Source organism: Pongo pygmaeus, chromosome 14 (assembly GCF_028885625.2).
Source record: "Pongo pygmaeus isolate AG05252 chromosome 14, NHGRI_mPonPyg2-v2.0_pri, whole genome shotgun sequence".
Taxonomy (NCBI): Eukaryota; Metazoa; Chordata; class Mammalia; order Primates; family Hominidae; genus Pongo; species Pongo pygmaeus.
The window spans coordinates 57,860,598-57,875,295 of NC_072387.2; the positions used below are offsets into that span (position 1 = coordinate 57,860,598).

The window sequence follows — 14,698 nt, forward strand, 5'->3', positions numbered from 1 at the left end:
GAATTCTATGTTATGTGAATTTTACCACAATAAACTAAAATTGTTACTTATATTTAAAAAAAAAAAAAGGGACTCCAGGCCTGTTTATACAAACTGCCTGATGTTTATGTAATACCTATCAGAAATGTGTGGCTGCTCTGGTTACCATTTGTTTACAAGGGAGTTGTTGTGAAGTTTTAGCTAAAAATTGCCTGGCATTTTGTGGTGACTACATAAATAACTCATGACAGTCTTTCTTTCTTAAAAAAAAAAAAAAAGACTAACTATAATAGACAAACTGATGTTGCAAACCAAAATAAATGTAAAATGTACTGGAATTTGCAGACAGGCATCACTGGTTCAATTCCACCGAATTCATCCACTGTACCATAAACCTAAGGAAAATGCTAAGTTTGTGCCCAAGTTTTAAATTTTTTCTTGTTTTTATTTTTTATGCCTTCTGAACTCTGCTGCCTCTAAAAGCAGTTGCTGACTGGAGTCAGCTAATGCAATAGTACATGATTCCCTTGGGGCAGCCGGGACACTGTTCAAGGCCTGAGATTAACCCACTGATGATAAGAAACACGCTTCTAATTCAAGGTATAGGAAACCAAGTCTTTCGAATATTATGTCCAGGGTAGAAATTTTTTTGGTTGTCTTTGTTGTCCCCATTTTTAAAAAAATATAATTTTCAAACCACCCCCAAACAAATGAAACTATCCAGGACTTCTCCTTTTAGAATGCCACCTTATTGCCTGTATCCCTTAGTTTACATAACATGCCTGAGAGATGTGATTTGTGGAGTTCTCAGGTGTGGTGAGAGGAAGGCAAATATCATGACCACAACTCAAATATTTTTAGTTTAGAAGACTGAAAATATTGCACTCTCCATTTTAAAACTGAATGCATTTCATGGAAAATAAAATATCTACATCTTACACACATATCCATCAATTTCATTCAAATTCTATTTTGCCAACAGGGATTGAGCCAGACAAGTTATGGGGAGGTTAGTCTTCTGTGTTGCTGACCTCACTGCCTTTGATGCGTGCTGCAAGCCTGGAATGCTCTGTATATGCTCCTGTTACAGTTATGTGGAAGTTACTCCAAGTAAAATCCCACCCCATCGAAGTGTCAAATAAGGCAACCATATCCTTATTCACATGACTACACATCTGAGTAATAATTTAGAATATTTTGACACAATACTTGCTAGTACTGATCAGAGACAATTAACTTTTTCCTGTTTAAGAAAGGACTTGATCGTTAAATCTGCAAGCTGGTTGGGTGTCTATAAGCATCACTGGGCCCACGACAGAATTAGACTGGACCCCACTGCACATCAAGGGAGAAAGAAAAGCCCTGGGAAGGAAGTGAGGGTGGTGGAGGCCGTCAGCCTGAAAGTACAGGATGCTCTAAAAACCTCTAGAATCTCCTGAAATCCTCCTCCTCACTGCCACCATTCTTACCATCACTCTGATTACACAAGTGATACATGTGGAAAACCAGTGAAATAAAGAAAAGCACAAAGAAGAAAGTAAAAAAATCACTGACATAATTCCTCCACCCAGATATAACCACTGTGAATATCTGGTGTATGTATGTGCAGCATTTTTTTCTTGTGCACATCGCTATTTGTAGGAATATTTTAAACAAAACTGGGCTTGCATTCTGTACATAATACTTTGTAACCTACTTTTTCCTTAATAATATGTTTTTTAATGCTTGTAGAGTCTTCTTACATTACATGAGATGATCGCCATTTAAAAAAGATGGATATCGTCTGCTGAATCCTTGCTATGCACTGGGCATTGTGCTAAACAGTTTATACGAATTGTATTCTTTTATCTTGACAACGGCTCTGGGAGGAAGATACAATTTTCCCCCAATCTCCAGGTGAGGCTGAGAGAAGTTAAAGCAGCATCCCCGACCACTAGGCTGTGTGTGCAGTGTGCGCCTTCCGGGCTGTGCTGGGTGCTTCTGCCAGTGACTGCACGACAGTACGGCTGCCAGCTTCACCCTCTCCATGTGTGGCAGTGACTGACTATTCGGTTCAAATGCTCTTAACTACTTATCTAAAGGTAGGGGCACGGAGGGGAAAAGGGGCTTGGGGTCAAGCTATAATCACGTTTCTCATCTTTAAAACTGTTAAGTAAACTAGTGGATCAAAGAAATGGGAACCTGTTTTTTGCCATCTTTCCAAAGTTTTTTCAGCATTTTAATGTTGTCTTTAGACAGCCAAATGCAAGGTGGATGTCTGGACACTTCCTTAGAGTAACAGAACACGTTGATTTGAACTGAACAATTCAAGCCTGTAGGCAGTTTTGTAAAAGGAATATAGCATAGTGATTACCTATATCTTACTGGGGTTTTTAAAAAGTTTTTCTTAAAAACAGCTTTATTAAGATAAAATTCACAGATGATACAGTTGACTCACTTAAAGTATACTTTTTAATGTTTTATAGTATATTCACATAGCTGTGCAATCATCACCAGAATCAATTTTAGAAAATTTTCATCATCCCAAAAAGAAACTCTATACCCATTAGCAGTCACCCGCCCCCTCCGCACCCCAACATGCTCCCAGCTCTAGGCAACACTAATCTACTTTCTGCCCCTAGAGCTTTGCCTTATTCTAGACATTCATATAAATGGAATCATAAAATACGTGGTTTCTATGACTAGCTTCTTTCACGTAGCACAATGTTTTTAAGGTTAATCCATGTTGTAGCATGTTACGAATGCCACATCCTTTTTGTGGCCAAAATTGGATGGGTTTTGAAAGTATTCAATGAGTATGTCCTTGTAAAGTGTTTAGCAGAGCTTCTGGCCCGCAGCAACTGCTCATTACAGTTGCTACTTCCTTCAACGTGAAATCACTGCAGTGTCACATACAGCAGTAATCGCTTTCCCAAATATTTACTATTATGCAGATGCAAGTGATTAAGATTCACATTTAAACCCAATAGCTCATTTTAACTATTTTGGGTAAAATATTTTATCCTCCATCCAAAGAATGAGTATACTAGTATTTCCTCTAGTAATACTGTAAAAAGAGGAATTCATACTTCTAATACACTTTATCACAGTCAATTGTAGAAAGAATAGACTCTTGTAACTGGGAGGGACCTCAGGAACTTAGCTAATTCATCCTTCCACTTCAGACACAACCCACTGGTAATTCTTGGCAAACAAGAATTGATTCCTATTAGATCCCCTGAAAAGGTGATTCTATAACCGTCCTCAATGACCTACCTATTCCAGTGTCTACAACTCCCGTTCTCAGGAAATTGGTTTTATTTATAGTCACTCTCCGCAGCCTATTGATAGCTGCTGTTGGCTTGCATTATATTCTATGAAACGTGTGCTCTTCCCTCAAGTACCACTGTTAAATTTCTCTGTCAGTCTTCTTTTTTGGTGCATAAGTGTTTTTAAATCTTTCCACATAGGTCTTGTTTTCCAAATAGCTCAATCATCTCTGTGGCTTCTCTCTGCTGAGCCTCTCTGTATTCTCTATATCTTCCTCCAGGTAAGCACCTCAGAGGAACTGTGCAGTCTCCTTTCCTAGAATCCTTAAGGAGAAGTCATTTACCTGATGACATGGCCAACCTCAAGATTCCCAGAGCTGTCAATATAAACTTCATCCCGGTGAAATCTGACTCGAGTTGAAGAGAATACTGGCTTTGCGCATCGGGGCCTTCACTCTGCTATCACTTGCTCACCCTGGATTTTTCTGCTCTTTGTGCCATCACTTTCTCAATTATTTTATTTCCTTCCCAGGTCTGTGATACTGTACTTTTCATCACTGAGCTTTTAGCCACTTATTCCTGGTTTCATCTACAATGGACAAATACTACAGCCATTCAGAATCCTTGTTCTTCCCGAAGGCCTTCAGCTCCATTGGAAGGTCTGGCAAGTGTGATGAGCACACACACTGCTGACCTCATTCTCCAAGCCTCAGATGGAAACGTGGACCGGGACTTCCCAGGGGAAGCCGCCTGTACAAAACATAGATTCCAGACCTACATATTCTCACTTTCTGAATGGAATATGCCGAGATGGAAGGATCTAAATATATTCTCAAGTCAGAATAGTTCTATTTAACATGACGATGCTTGTCAAACATTTTGTCAGAAAGATTTTTTTAAAAGACACTATATTACTACCCAGGACTTTGTTCTTGTCCCAATATTTGAAAACTGAAACGAGTCCCTCCAGTTTAGCATTACCAGATTTAGTAAACAGAAAGAGAGGATGCTCCATTAAATTCTATTTCAGATGAACAATGAGTAATTTTTTTAATGTTAGTATGTTCCGTGCAGTGCTATACTTTGTCCATCTCAAATTCAAATTGAATGGGGCATCTTGTATTTTATCTAGCAATCCTTATCTGGTTCAGAGGCACAGAAGCTCTCAGTTTCCTTCCTTTAAGAACATACATATTGGCTGGGTGCGGTGGCTCATGTCTGTAATCCCAGCACTTTGGGAGGCCAAGGGAGGCAGATCACTTGAGGTCAGGAGTTTGAGACCAGGTTGGCCAACTTGGTGAAACCCCATCTCTACTAAAAATACAAAAAAAAATTAGCCAGGTGTGGTGGTGGGCGCCTGTAATCCCTGCTACTTGGGGGGCTGAGGCAGGAGAATCACTTGAACCTGGGAAGCGAAGGTTGCAGTGAGCCAAGATCACACCACTGCACTCCAGCCTGGGTGACAGAGCGAGACTCTGTCTTAAATAAAAAATAAATAAATAAAAATAAAAATAATTCTAAAAAAAGAACATACGTATTAATTTACTTACTTAGACATTAATTAAATATTTAAATAACCACTATGTGCCAAAAACCTTTCTAGCTGTTAGGAGACAGAGCAGAAAAAGAACAAATCAGAGGAAAATTCCTGCTTGCAAAGAGCTTCTACGAAATACAAAGGTCTAGCAAAGAGGCACTTTGCCATTTCGAATTTACCAGCCTCAGTTCCCCACATATAAGTGGGGCTATGTAGAAGAAAGAACATGGGATTTGGAAGCAGAAGACTGCCTTGTCTGTGAGAGCTCAGGCTTGTCACTTAATCTCTCAGACAGTTTCCTCGCCAATGAAACGGACACCACACCTGCCTGACTTCACAGATGGAGTGAGGATCACATGGAATTTTGTCAGGGAAAGTGCTCTGTAAGCTACAAAATGTTAAAATGTTACTAACATTATTGTTAATGCAATTGCTTTGGTATTTTGGAAATCAAATCTTTGGGATCTACAAATTTCATATAATTGTGGAAGTTACATAGGAAACTAGACATTTATCTCAAAATTACATGGAAAAGTAACTTAAGTTATTTTTTATTCTAGGTAATATTCACAAACATTAAATATAAGCTGCATTTTCTTTATATACCACTGCAAAAATATTTTGTAAAGTAGGTGACAACATTATAAACATTCAGTAGCAGGATTATCAAACAGAGCCGTAAGTAATACATTTACATACTTGTTTGATGATGTTGCTAAAGTTTGCCAGAAATACCCATTGCAAACCTTTCTATAAACAAACATAGAGTTGATTGTTTTATGAATTTTTAAAGAAAGTATTTTTAAAAATAGAAAGGAGAAGTGAGGCCTTAATTATGACTTTTCACATTTTCTCCTTGGCTTCTTTGTTAAATATGCAAAGGGCAAAATAAGATCAAATGAGGACACGACAAAGCTGAATGTTCGACACCATTTAAAAGTAGTTGGTGAGACATTAAGTCGGAAGTTGGCACACTTTCCAATATGCTGTTACAATTTTAGGGGAAATTATCATTATTAAACTAGTTCATAGCCAATTCCTAAATTCACTTGGTCTCAATTGCTTTCTCCACGAGTAGAGTTAGATTTGGTACACCATGACCATAGTAGTTTGGTGTGCTAGAAAGTGGGTCCTTAGGCCGGGAGTGGTGGCTCACACCTGTAATCCCAGCACTTCGGGAGGCTGAGACAGGTGATCACCTGAGGTCGGGAGTTTGAGACCAGCCCGGCCAACATGGCAAAACCTCGTCTCTACTAAAAATACAAAAATTAGCTGAGCGTGGTGGCGCATGCCTGTAATACCAGCTACTCAGGAGGCTGAGACAGGAGAATCACTTGAACCTGGGAGGTGGAGGGTGCGGTGAGCCAAGATCATGCCATTGCACTCCAGCCTGGGCAACAAGAGTAAAATTCCGTCTCAGAAAAAATAATAAATAAATAAATAATATAAAAAAGTGGGTCCTTAAGGAAGTGAGTAATTCACGGTTAGTCCTTCACTAAATTCATCTGTAATTTTGCTTATTTTCACCAGATGGAAACTATTCTCATTCTTGTTCTACATACTTTTTTGCCTGAACTGTCAAGCTGACTTTTATATTCTGGAATAAGCTGGGGACAGAACTTCTTGTTTTGAAGGGAATAGCTATCATAGCCAACTGCTAGGATCTGAGTGACAGACTAGTGCCATATTTGGCACTGGCCATGCCTGAGTTCCAGCAGCTCTGAGCGAGCAAATGACACAGACCATTTTCTTATACCTTACATGGTTTCGTGGGAAGGGGCAACATGGCCCTTTGGTATCAAGGTTAACAGGGAAAGGAAGGGAAGAAGATCATCTCATAATGGGTCCCTCAATCCATATTGGGCACATCTCTGGGAGAGTCAAGACCAGAGACAAAAGTCTCCTGACCTAGTATCTTAGAATTAGACTTCAGCACTTTCATTTTGCAAGTGAAAAAATGCATCCAGGTGGATTTGCCCAAAGTGGCTGCTGGCAACTGAGACAGCACAAAGACCCTGCTCTCTTGACCTCCATCGGGGCTTTCTCACCACACTATCCTGCTCACCAATAGTAGGAAGCACGTGTTGAGCCTATTAGCAAGCTAATGAGAGTCAGCCATTAACAATCCAGCAAAGACATTTTCAGGACTGGGTTCCACATTCTTTGCACCCTACGGAAGGTGCTTTGGGGAAAAAAACCTATTAATTAAAAGATGTGAAGACAATCCTAGGACTTAGCTGTTACTTTTTTCTAAATAACAAAATATTTTTGGCAAGTAAACAATGTAGTTCATACTTCAGTGGAAGGAACATAGCCGGGGTACGGGGCAGGCCAAGTTACACACATACAAGTAAACAAGTGGTCAACTATTTTTAAATGTACCTACCCTGTCCAATGATTAGGTGACCCAAATTCTGATCTTCTCAGAGGATGGAAATAGGTTATTTTTATTTTGCAACCCACTGTTTCCTTCTATATATAATACTGCATTTTTGAACAAAATTATATGAAGTTTATTCTCATTTAAAGTTCTGTGGGAGCTGAATGACATGATACACAGCCTTCTACATTCCTTCAGTCCAATGGTCTTGAGAGGGCCTACCATTTTATAATGTGTAGGCATTTTCCAGGCCTACAGCACTCTATTTTTGTTTCATTCATTTTTTTGAAACTTTTTATGAAATAATTCTAACACACGGAAGAGTACAAGAGTAACATATCAGACTTCATATTCCCACCATTGGCTCTATCAAAATCTAATTTTTTTTGCCATACTTGTCTTCAGATTTTTTTTTAATAAAATATTACAGATATAGTTGAAGGCTATTGGACACTCCTGTATGATATCGCCTATTCTCTTCCCTACTTCTTCTCCTGAGATGACCACTATCCTGAATTTGGCATTTGGCATTCCCATGCATTTTGCTTGTTTATTTGTTTTTTTGAGACAGAGTCTCGCTCAGTCACCCAGGCTGGAGTGCAGTGGCGCAATGTCGGCTTACTGCAACCTCTGCCTCCCAGGTTCAAGTGACAATCCTGCCGTAGCCCACTGAGTATCTGGGACTACAGGCATGCACCACCACACCTGGCTAATTTTTGTGTTTTTAGTAGGGACTGGGTTTTGCCATGTTGGCCAGGCTGGTCTCAAACTCCTGGCCTCAAGTGATCCACCCACCTCCGCCTCCCAAAGTTCTGGGATTACGGGCATGAGCCACCATGCCCGGCTTCCATGCATGTTTTTGGACTATAACTGCATATATATGAATCCACACTTAGTGTTCTTTTGCATGTTTTCAAACTTTAAATAAATGAAATATTTAAATATTTGGTCATTCCACTCAACAAAATGTTTCTAAGATTAGGCAAAGCGATCCACATAACTCTATTTATTTTAACCCATTATTATGTGCTATTGTATTTGTGTAGCACAATTTATTTTCCCAGTCTCCCATTGGTGTCCATGTATGGCTTTTCCCATTTTAAACAATGTTGCAATAAACATCTTTACACATTAAGTCCTTATTTAAGGTGGATAACTTCTTAGAAACTGTAACTTTAAGCAAAACAACAGATAAGGCAAACAATTTTTCCCCCATCAAGTTTACAACAAAACATTGTTATTCGAGGACTTGCTGTAATGTACACGGTTTTGTTTAAAGTTGGCTTCCAAGCACCTATCAACGACTTTAAGAGAGGACTTACTGTACATGACCCCTTATGCACACATCCAAGAGTGTCTCTAAGAAACTGCCTAGAAATGGATTTCAGAGTTGAAGGGTATCCACAGCTTCAAGAGTTTATTTTGCTAAACTGTTCTCCAAAGTGATTATACCAGTTTACACAGTGTATGACAGTTCCCACTGCTGTCCAATCCTACAAAAATCTGATATGGTTGGACATTTTTGCCAATATGAAGAACATAAAGTGGTATCTCATTGATATTTTAATGGCCATTTCACAATTACAAGTAAGAAGAACACCTATTTATTGGCCAATCAGGTTTCCTCATCTGTAAACTACCAACTTGTATCTTTTGCCTATTTTTCTGTTATTTGTCTTTTTCTTAAAGACCTGTCAGTTATACATGCCACATTCTATCCTGTCTTTTCACTTTATGATTTCTTTTTTGAACAGAAGTTTAAAATTTTAGTGTGGTCACATTTTTAAATATTTTCTATTATGGCTGGGTATGGGCTCATACCTATAATCCCAGCATTAGGGAGGCCAAGGCAGGAGGATCACTTGAGCCCAGGAGTTTGTGACCAGCCTAGGTAAAACAGCGAGACCTCATCACTACAAATAATAAAAATAGAATTAGTTGGGCATGGTAAAGGCAGGCCTATAGTCCCAGCTACTCAGGAGGCTGAGGCAGGATGATTGCTTGAGGCCGAGAGGTCAGTGCTGTAGTAAGCTATGATCACACTACTGCACTCCAGCCTGGGCAATTTAGTCAGACCCTGTCTCACGAAAAATTTCTACTATGTTTTGTGACTTTTTATTTTTTTTTAAAGGAATTCTTCCTACCCCGATATTATATAGACAGCCTCTTATTTTCTCTTCTAAAAGTTAAAAAAAATTGCTTTTCTAGTGCAGATCTTTATCTAGAACTTATTTCTGTGTATACTGCAGGGTAAGATTCTCTACATGGACAACCCGTTATCCAAGAAACATTTGTTGAATATTTAACCCTTTCTTCACTGGTTTATAATCCCTCCATGATCAAATATCAAGTTTCAGATTTATATAGGTTTATTTCTGGGCCCTCTACTCTGTTTTGCTGTTCTATTTATCAGCTTCTAAGGCAATACAATGCTGTTTTCATTTACTCCAAATCCATAACAAGTCTTAATATCTGGTAGAGAAGATTACTTCCTTCTTCAAAATTGCCATAGATAATCCTAGGCTATTGCTCTACCATACAAATTATAGAATCAGCTTGTCAAGTTCCAGGGAAAGTCCAGTTGTGATTTTGAATGGAACTGAATAGAATTTATAAATTAGTTGAGGATTTTAACTGCTCCAATGGGTTTTTGGACAATAAATATCTGGGCTGGAGCTTCCAGAGAGCCGAACACATGGAGACTCCTGGAAGGTGGCTGCTCAGGGAAGGCATGGAAGCTCCATGCCCCTTTCCCCATACCTCGTCCTACATGGGTCTTCAATTTATATATATATATAATGATGTAATACATATCTGGTGGCTGAAAGATCAACTAAAAATGTCTTACTTTTCAAAGCAACAATTACCTTATAAACTGCCATGCCTCCCATTTATGGACTTACAAATTCTATCACTAAACATTCTTTATAAAAACCGAGATCAGGTGCCATGGTTCACACCTATAATCCTGTAACTAGGCAGCTTAACTTCGAAATGCATTTAAAACATTTTTTCCCCTTTCTCTTGGGTTTAAAGATGTAACCTTGAAGCAAACTGCGGAAGTTTTTTCCCTTAGTCTTAAAATAGACTCCACGACCCACCCCTTTCTCACTGTCTATACTCCCTTCACATTTATCTAACTGCATGCTGGTATCTAATTATCTGCCTACTTAGAAGTTCCAGGGGCTAAAATCTTGAATCTTGAGTCAGACAGACCAAGCTTGGAGACCCAGCTGCAAAATTCCAGAGATAACCTCAAGGTGGCTAGTCAACAACCCAGCCATCGTTGAGACGATGCCAGCCTGCTTTCCACCTGGACGGGGACCCAAGACAGCCACCAGAACAAGAAATACAGACACTGTACTCAGCATAATTTTTACATGCCTTCCATATCATGTTTTCTCTTTTTAAAACGTTGCCTTGCCCCTAAAATTCAAAGTAGTTGTGTTGGATGGGAATCTGGCCACTTTCCTATTATTAGTTTTGGCTAATAAAGTAACTTTCTTTTTACCAGACCTGCCTTTTGTTAATTGGACTCTGCATGTGGTGAGCAATCTGACTTGTGTTCAGTTACAATCCCAGCAATTTGAGAGGCTGAGGCAGGAAGGTCACTTGAGCCTAAGATTTTGAGACCAGCCTGGGCAACACAGCAAGACCCCGTTTCTTAAAAAAATAAAAAACTTAGCTAGGCAAGGTGGCACGGGTCTATAGTCCCAGCTACTTAGGAGGCTGAGGGGGGAGAATCGCTTGAGCCTAGGAATTTGAGGCTGCAATAAGGCATGATCACACCACTGCACTCTAGCCTGGGCAACAGAGCAAGACCCTGCCTCTGAATTTAAAAAATAAGTAAAATTTTTAAAGATTTTTAGAAAAAAGAACCAAAAAATTCTGGGACTCTCTGAACGTTTATTTCCACTCTAGGTATCTATCATAAAATAAGAATCTTAAATATTAAAAAAAATTAGCTGGATGCATAAAATGCACATTGTAGCATTACTTAGAGTAGGAAAAAATGAAAGTAACCTAAATATCAATGACATAGGACTATTAAACTAGAAGAAATATACCCAATGACACACTATGATGGCGAGAAAAATACTGGCTCTAAAAACTATTTATAGCAATAATGAAAATGGTTACTTATGGTATAGTATTAAGTAATAAAATTAGGATATCAATTGTTGGTATAATGTGAATATGGCTGTAGAAAAAACTCTGGAATGTGTGCATTGGAAAATAAAATGTACTAAACTATTTACGATAGTTAGGCCGGGAATACAGAATTAGAAATAGCATTCTCCCACCTACCCCACCTGTTAAAAAAATCTATTGTAGGTCCAGGTGCGGTGACTCACACCTGTAATCCCAGCTCTTTGGGAGGCCGAGGAGGGCAGATCACGAGGTCAGGAGATCAAGACCACCCTGGCTAACATGGTGAAAACCGCCTTTACTAAAAATAAAAAAAAATTAGCCAGGACTGGTGACACACACCTGCAGTCCCAGCTACTCAGGAGGTTGAGGCAGGAGAATCGCTTTAACCTGGGAGGCAGAGGTTGCAGTGAGCCGAGATCGCGCCACTGCACTCCAGCCTGGGCGACAGAGTGAGACTCCATCTCAAAACAAAAAACAAAAAACAAAAAAAAAACACTGTTGTCTAAAGGGGTTACTTTTCTATCATAATAAAATACATTGCAAAAAAATAATAATATTAATAATGTGAGTAGTACCCGGCTGTGTCTTCAGGGCGTCATTTAAAGTTCGAAGAGATAGTGCTTATAGGAAGCAAAGCATTCAAGGCTGACACTCAGGGTTTGGGATCTAGCTCAATCACTGATTGTTTCAGAAGTTTTGGGAAAGAGTATCATGCATTTTCTCCGTGAAAAAATAAAAATATTTAGATGTATGGATTAGTCAGCAAACCTTTATGAATGGGCATTCATTAAGATAACTCTGAAATTTCATCTAAATCATGCAAAACACAAAGACTGCCTATTTCATTTTCTTTCAAGTATGAAGGAGAGTAAAGAGCAGTGAGTTTGCCATTTAGAACTGGAAAAAGAATTGCCTACAACATTGTTCCCAGAGCTTGTACTTTTTACCTTAAAAACATGAAAGGCTTCGAACTGGATGTTGGGACTTTTATCCCGAAGGAGGTTCATCATGAGTTTCAGGTTCTCCGGCTTGCTGATGTACTTTGTCATGATGGCAAAGTTGTGACGGTCCAGGATCAGCTCCCCTAGCAGCTAGAGGAAAACACAAAACCAAAGCTGTAATCTCAGAGCCACCTGATTCAAAATATAGCTCACGTCTTCTCACTGAAAAACAAAATATAAATGTGAGTAAGAATGGTGTCATGAAAAAAATTAGAGTGTCCGTAAGTGCATCTCAAAGCACAGGCATAAAAGCAATAGTTATTGAGCAAGTTTTTCACACTGCTTTGCTGATGTCAGTGCTTAGTACCTTTTTTCAGTCGGTCTTTGCTGCAGCTCACCTAGAACTAGGCAGAAATAAATTTATGGTTTTCAATACTTACTTTAATTATCTTGCTTCCCACTAATGTATTGCTCCATAGGCATTCAGGTAGAAGCAATAACAAAATTGGTACCATAATGATACCTTCTTTACCTGCATAAATGTATGCTAGGAGTTCACTACTAAGACAGTTTGTTAAATGACTCTTACATTTCCCCTGACTTTTATAATAAAACCTGATATAAAGTCAGAAAAAAAATTGACCCCAAATCTGTATCAAATTTAGTAAGTGCAACAAGTTTTTATTAAAAAGCAAAGCAAAACATTTTTTGGTGACAAATTAATAGTTCCCCAAATACAGCATTACCTTAAAACAAAAGAAAAATACCCAAAGTAAGAATAGTTGAAGACCCTCTAGCAACATAGCTGAATGTATTGCTGCTCTATCTCAGAAACTTTTTTGTTCTCACCATAATTCTGGAGAACAGAATTACAGCCCCCTGGCTGCTGTAGCAATTCCTAAAGCTTCAGCAGCCAGGGGGCTGAAACATACCGTAATATAACTTTATATAGAAGATATGTTTAGTTTTCAATTGTCCTATTTGCTGGACTTTTTCTGAAGGCCTCGGGAGAGTAACACATCGTTACATGGTTACAGAAATCCTGGATGGGAAGAAAAGCACACATCAAACTGAGGGCCAACTGTCTATCAAAGGAGTACCAGATATGTGCAAGCATCTGGCTGCCAGTAAACCACCACCTTGCCTGTGATGTATCTTTTGTGTATTTAACATGTAAGAAGTACACAACCTGAGGTTATTTTAATGCATGAAAATAACATTTGTTAAACTGAAAAAAGGATGACCCCTGTTGGATGTTAGCTGGTCACTAGTTATTCTCATACACATGGAATAGCAACCACGTAGTCAAATTGTTAATCTGCAACCTCCTTCATCTTTCTGCAGCTTCTAACGCTAACCTAACACCTTCTGGAAACTTTCTTTGCTCCTGGTTTCTTACCTCGTGCAGCTTGTTCCTTTGCTACCTGTTCTATGGCTCCCTTGCCTTTTGCATTATTTATGCAGCAATTTTCCAAGCTGTATACTTGGATCTGCTAGCTTTTATCTCCCAACAGTCTCATCTACACCCATGGGTTCAACTGTAACATCTAGGAAGATGTCTCCCAAATCTACATTTCTAGCCTCAGCTTCTTTCCTGAACTCTAGACCCACATTTCTTTCTTTTCTTTTCTTTTTTTTTTTGAGACAGAGTCTCACTCTGTATCCCAGGCTGGAGTGCAGTGGCATGATCTGGGCTCACTGCAAGCTCCACCTCCCAGGTTCACGCCATTCTCCTGCCTCAGCCTCCCAAGTAGCTGGGACTACAGGCACCTGCCACCACGCCCGACTAATTTTTTTGTATTTTTAGTAGAGACGGGGTTTCACCGCGTTAGCCAGCATGGTCTTGATCTCCTGACCTCGTGATCCGCCCGCCTCGGCCTCCCAAAGTGCTGGGATTACAGGCGTGAGCCACCACGCCCGGCCTCTAGACCCACATTTCTAACTGCTCACTGGGCAGTCCCACTTGAACACTGCTGGACTGTCACACATAGCATCTCTAAAACCAACTCCCTTTCTTCTCTTTGTTAATGGCATCAGGAGCTGCCCTCCTCCAGTTGGGAAGAGAGCTGAAATCTTCCTTAGCTCCTTTCTTTCCCTTGCTCCTTACATCAAATCTCCATCTAAGACCTACCAATTTTCTGTTTTTAAGTGTTTCTTGAACACCTTTCATTCAATGTTCACACCCAGTAATCTCATTTAAACCCTCACTACCTTTCAGCTGACCTACTGCCACAGCATGCAAAATGGTCTCTCCTTCAGTCTTCACCTAATCCAATCCATTCTGCACATTTTGTCAAAGAAATCTTCCAAAAATCAGTATTTCTTACCAATTCCACTTAGATTAGAAAGTGAATGAATAAACAAGCAAATTCCTAGATTCCCATAGATTTAGAAAAAAGTAAACCCATTAAGATGCCGTTCCCAGCCTGTGTGATGTGGAATCATTTCTCCTGCTTCCTTT

The 14,698-nt window shown here is 39.4% G+C and overlaps 1 protein-coding gene across 11 annotated transcripts in view; it reads right to left on the reverse strand.

Annotated features, from left to right (window-relative positions):
* The window catches only part of CAB39L (calcium binding protein 39 like), a 141,747-nt gene that overhangs the window by 10,743 nt on the left and 116,306 nt on the right, over window positions 1-14,698 (reverse strand). For all 11 annotated transcript variants that reach the window (XM_054445833.2, XM_054445828.2, XM_063650876.1 and 8 more), the window contains one exon: window positions 12,244-12,387. In XM_054445833.2, the coding sequence (XP_054301808.2) occupies window positions 12,244-12,387 (144 nt within the window). The remainder of the gene's footprint in view (window positions 1-12,243; window positions 12,388-14,698) is intronic.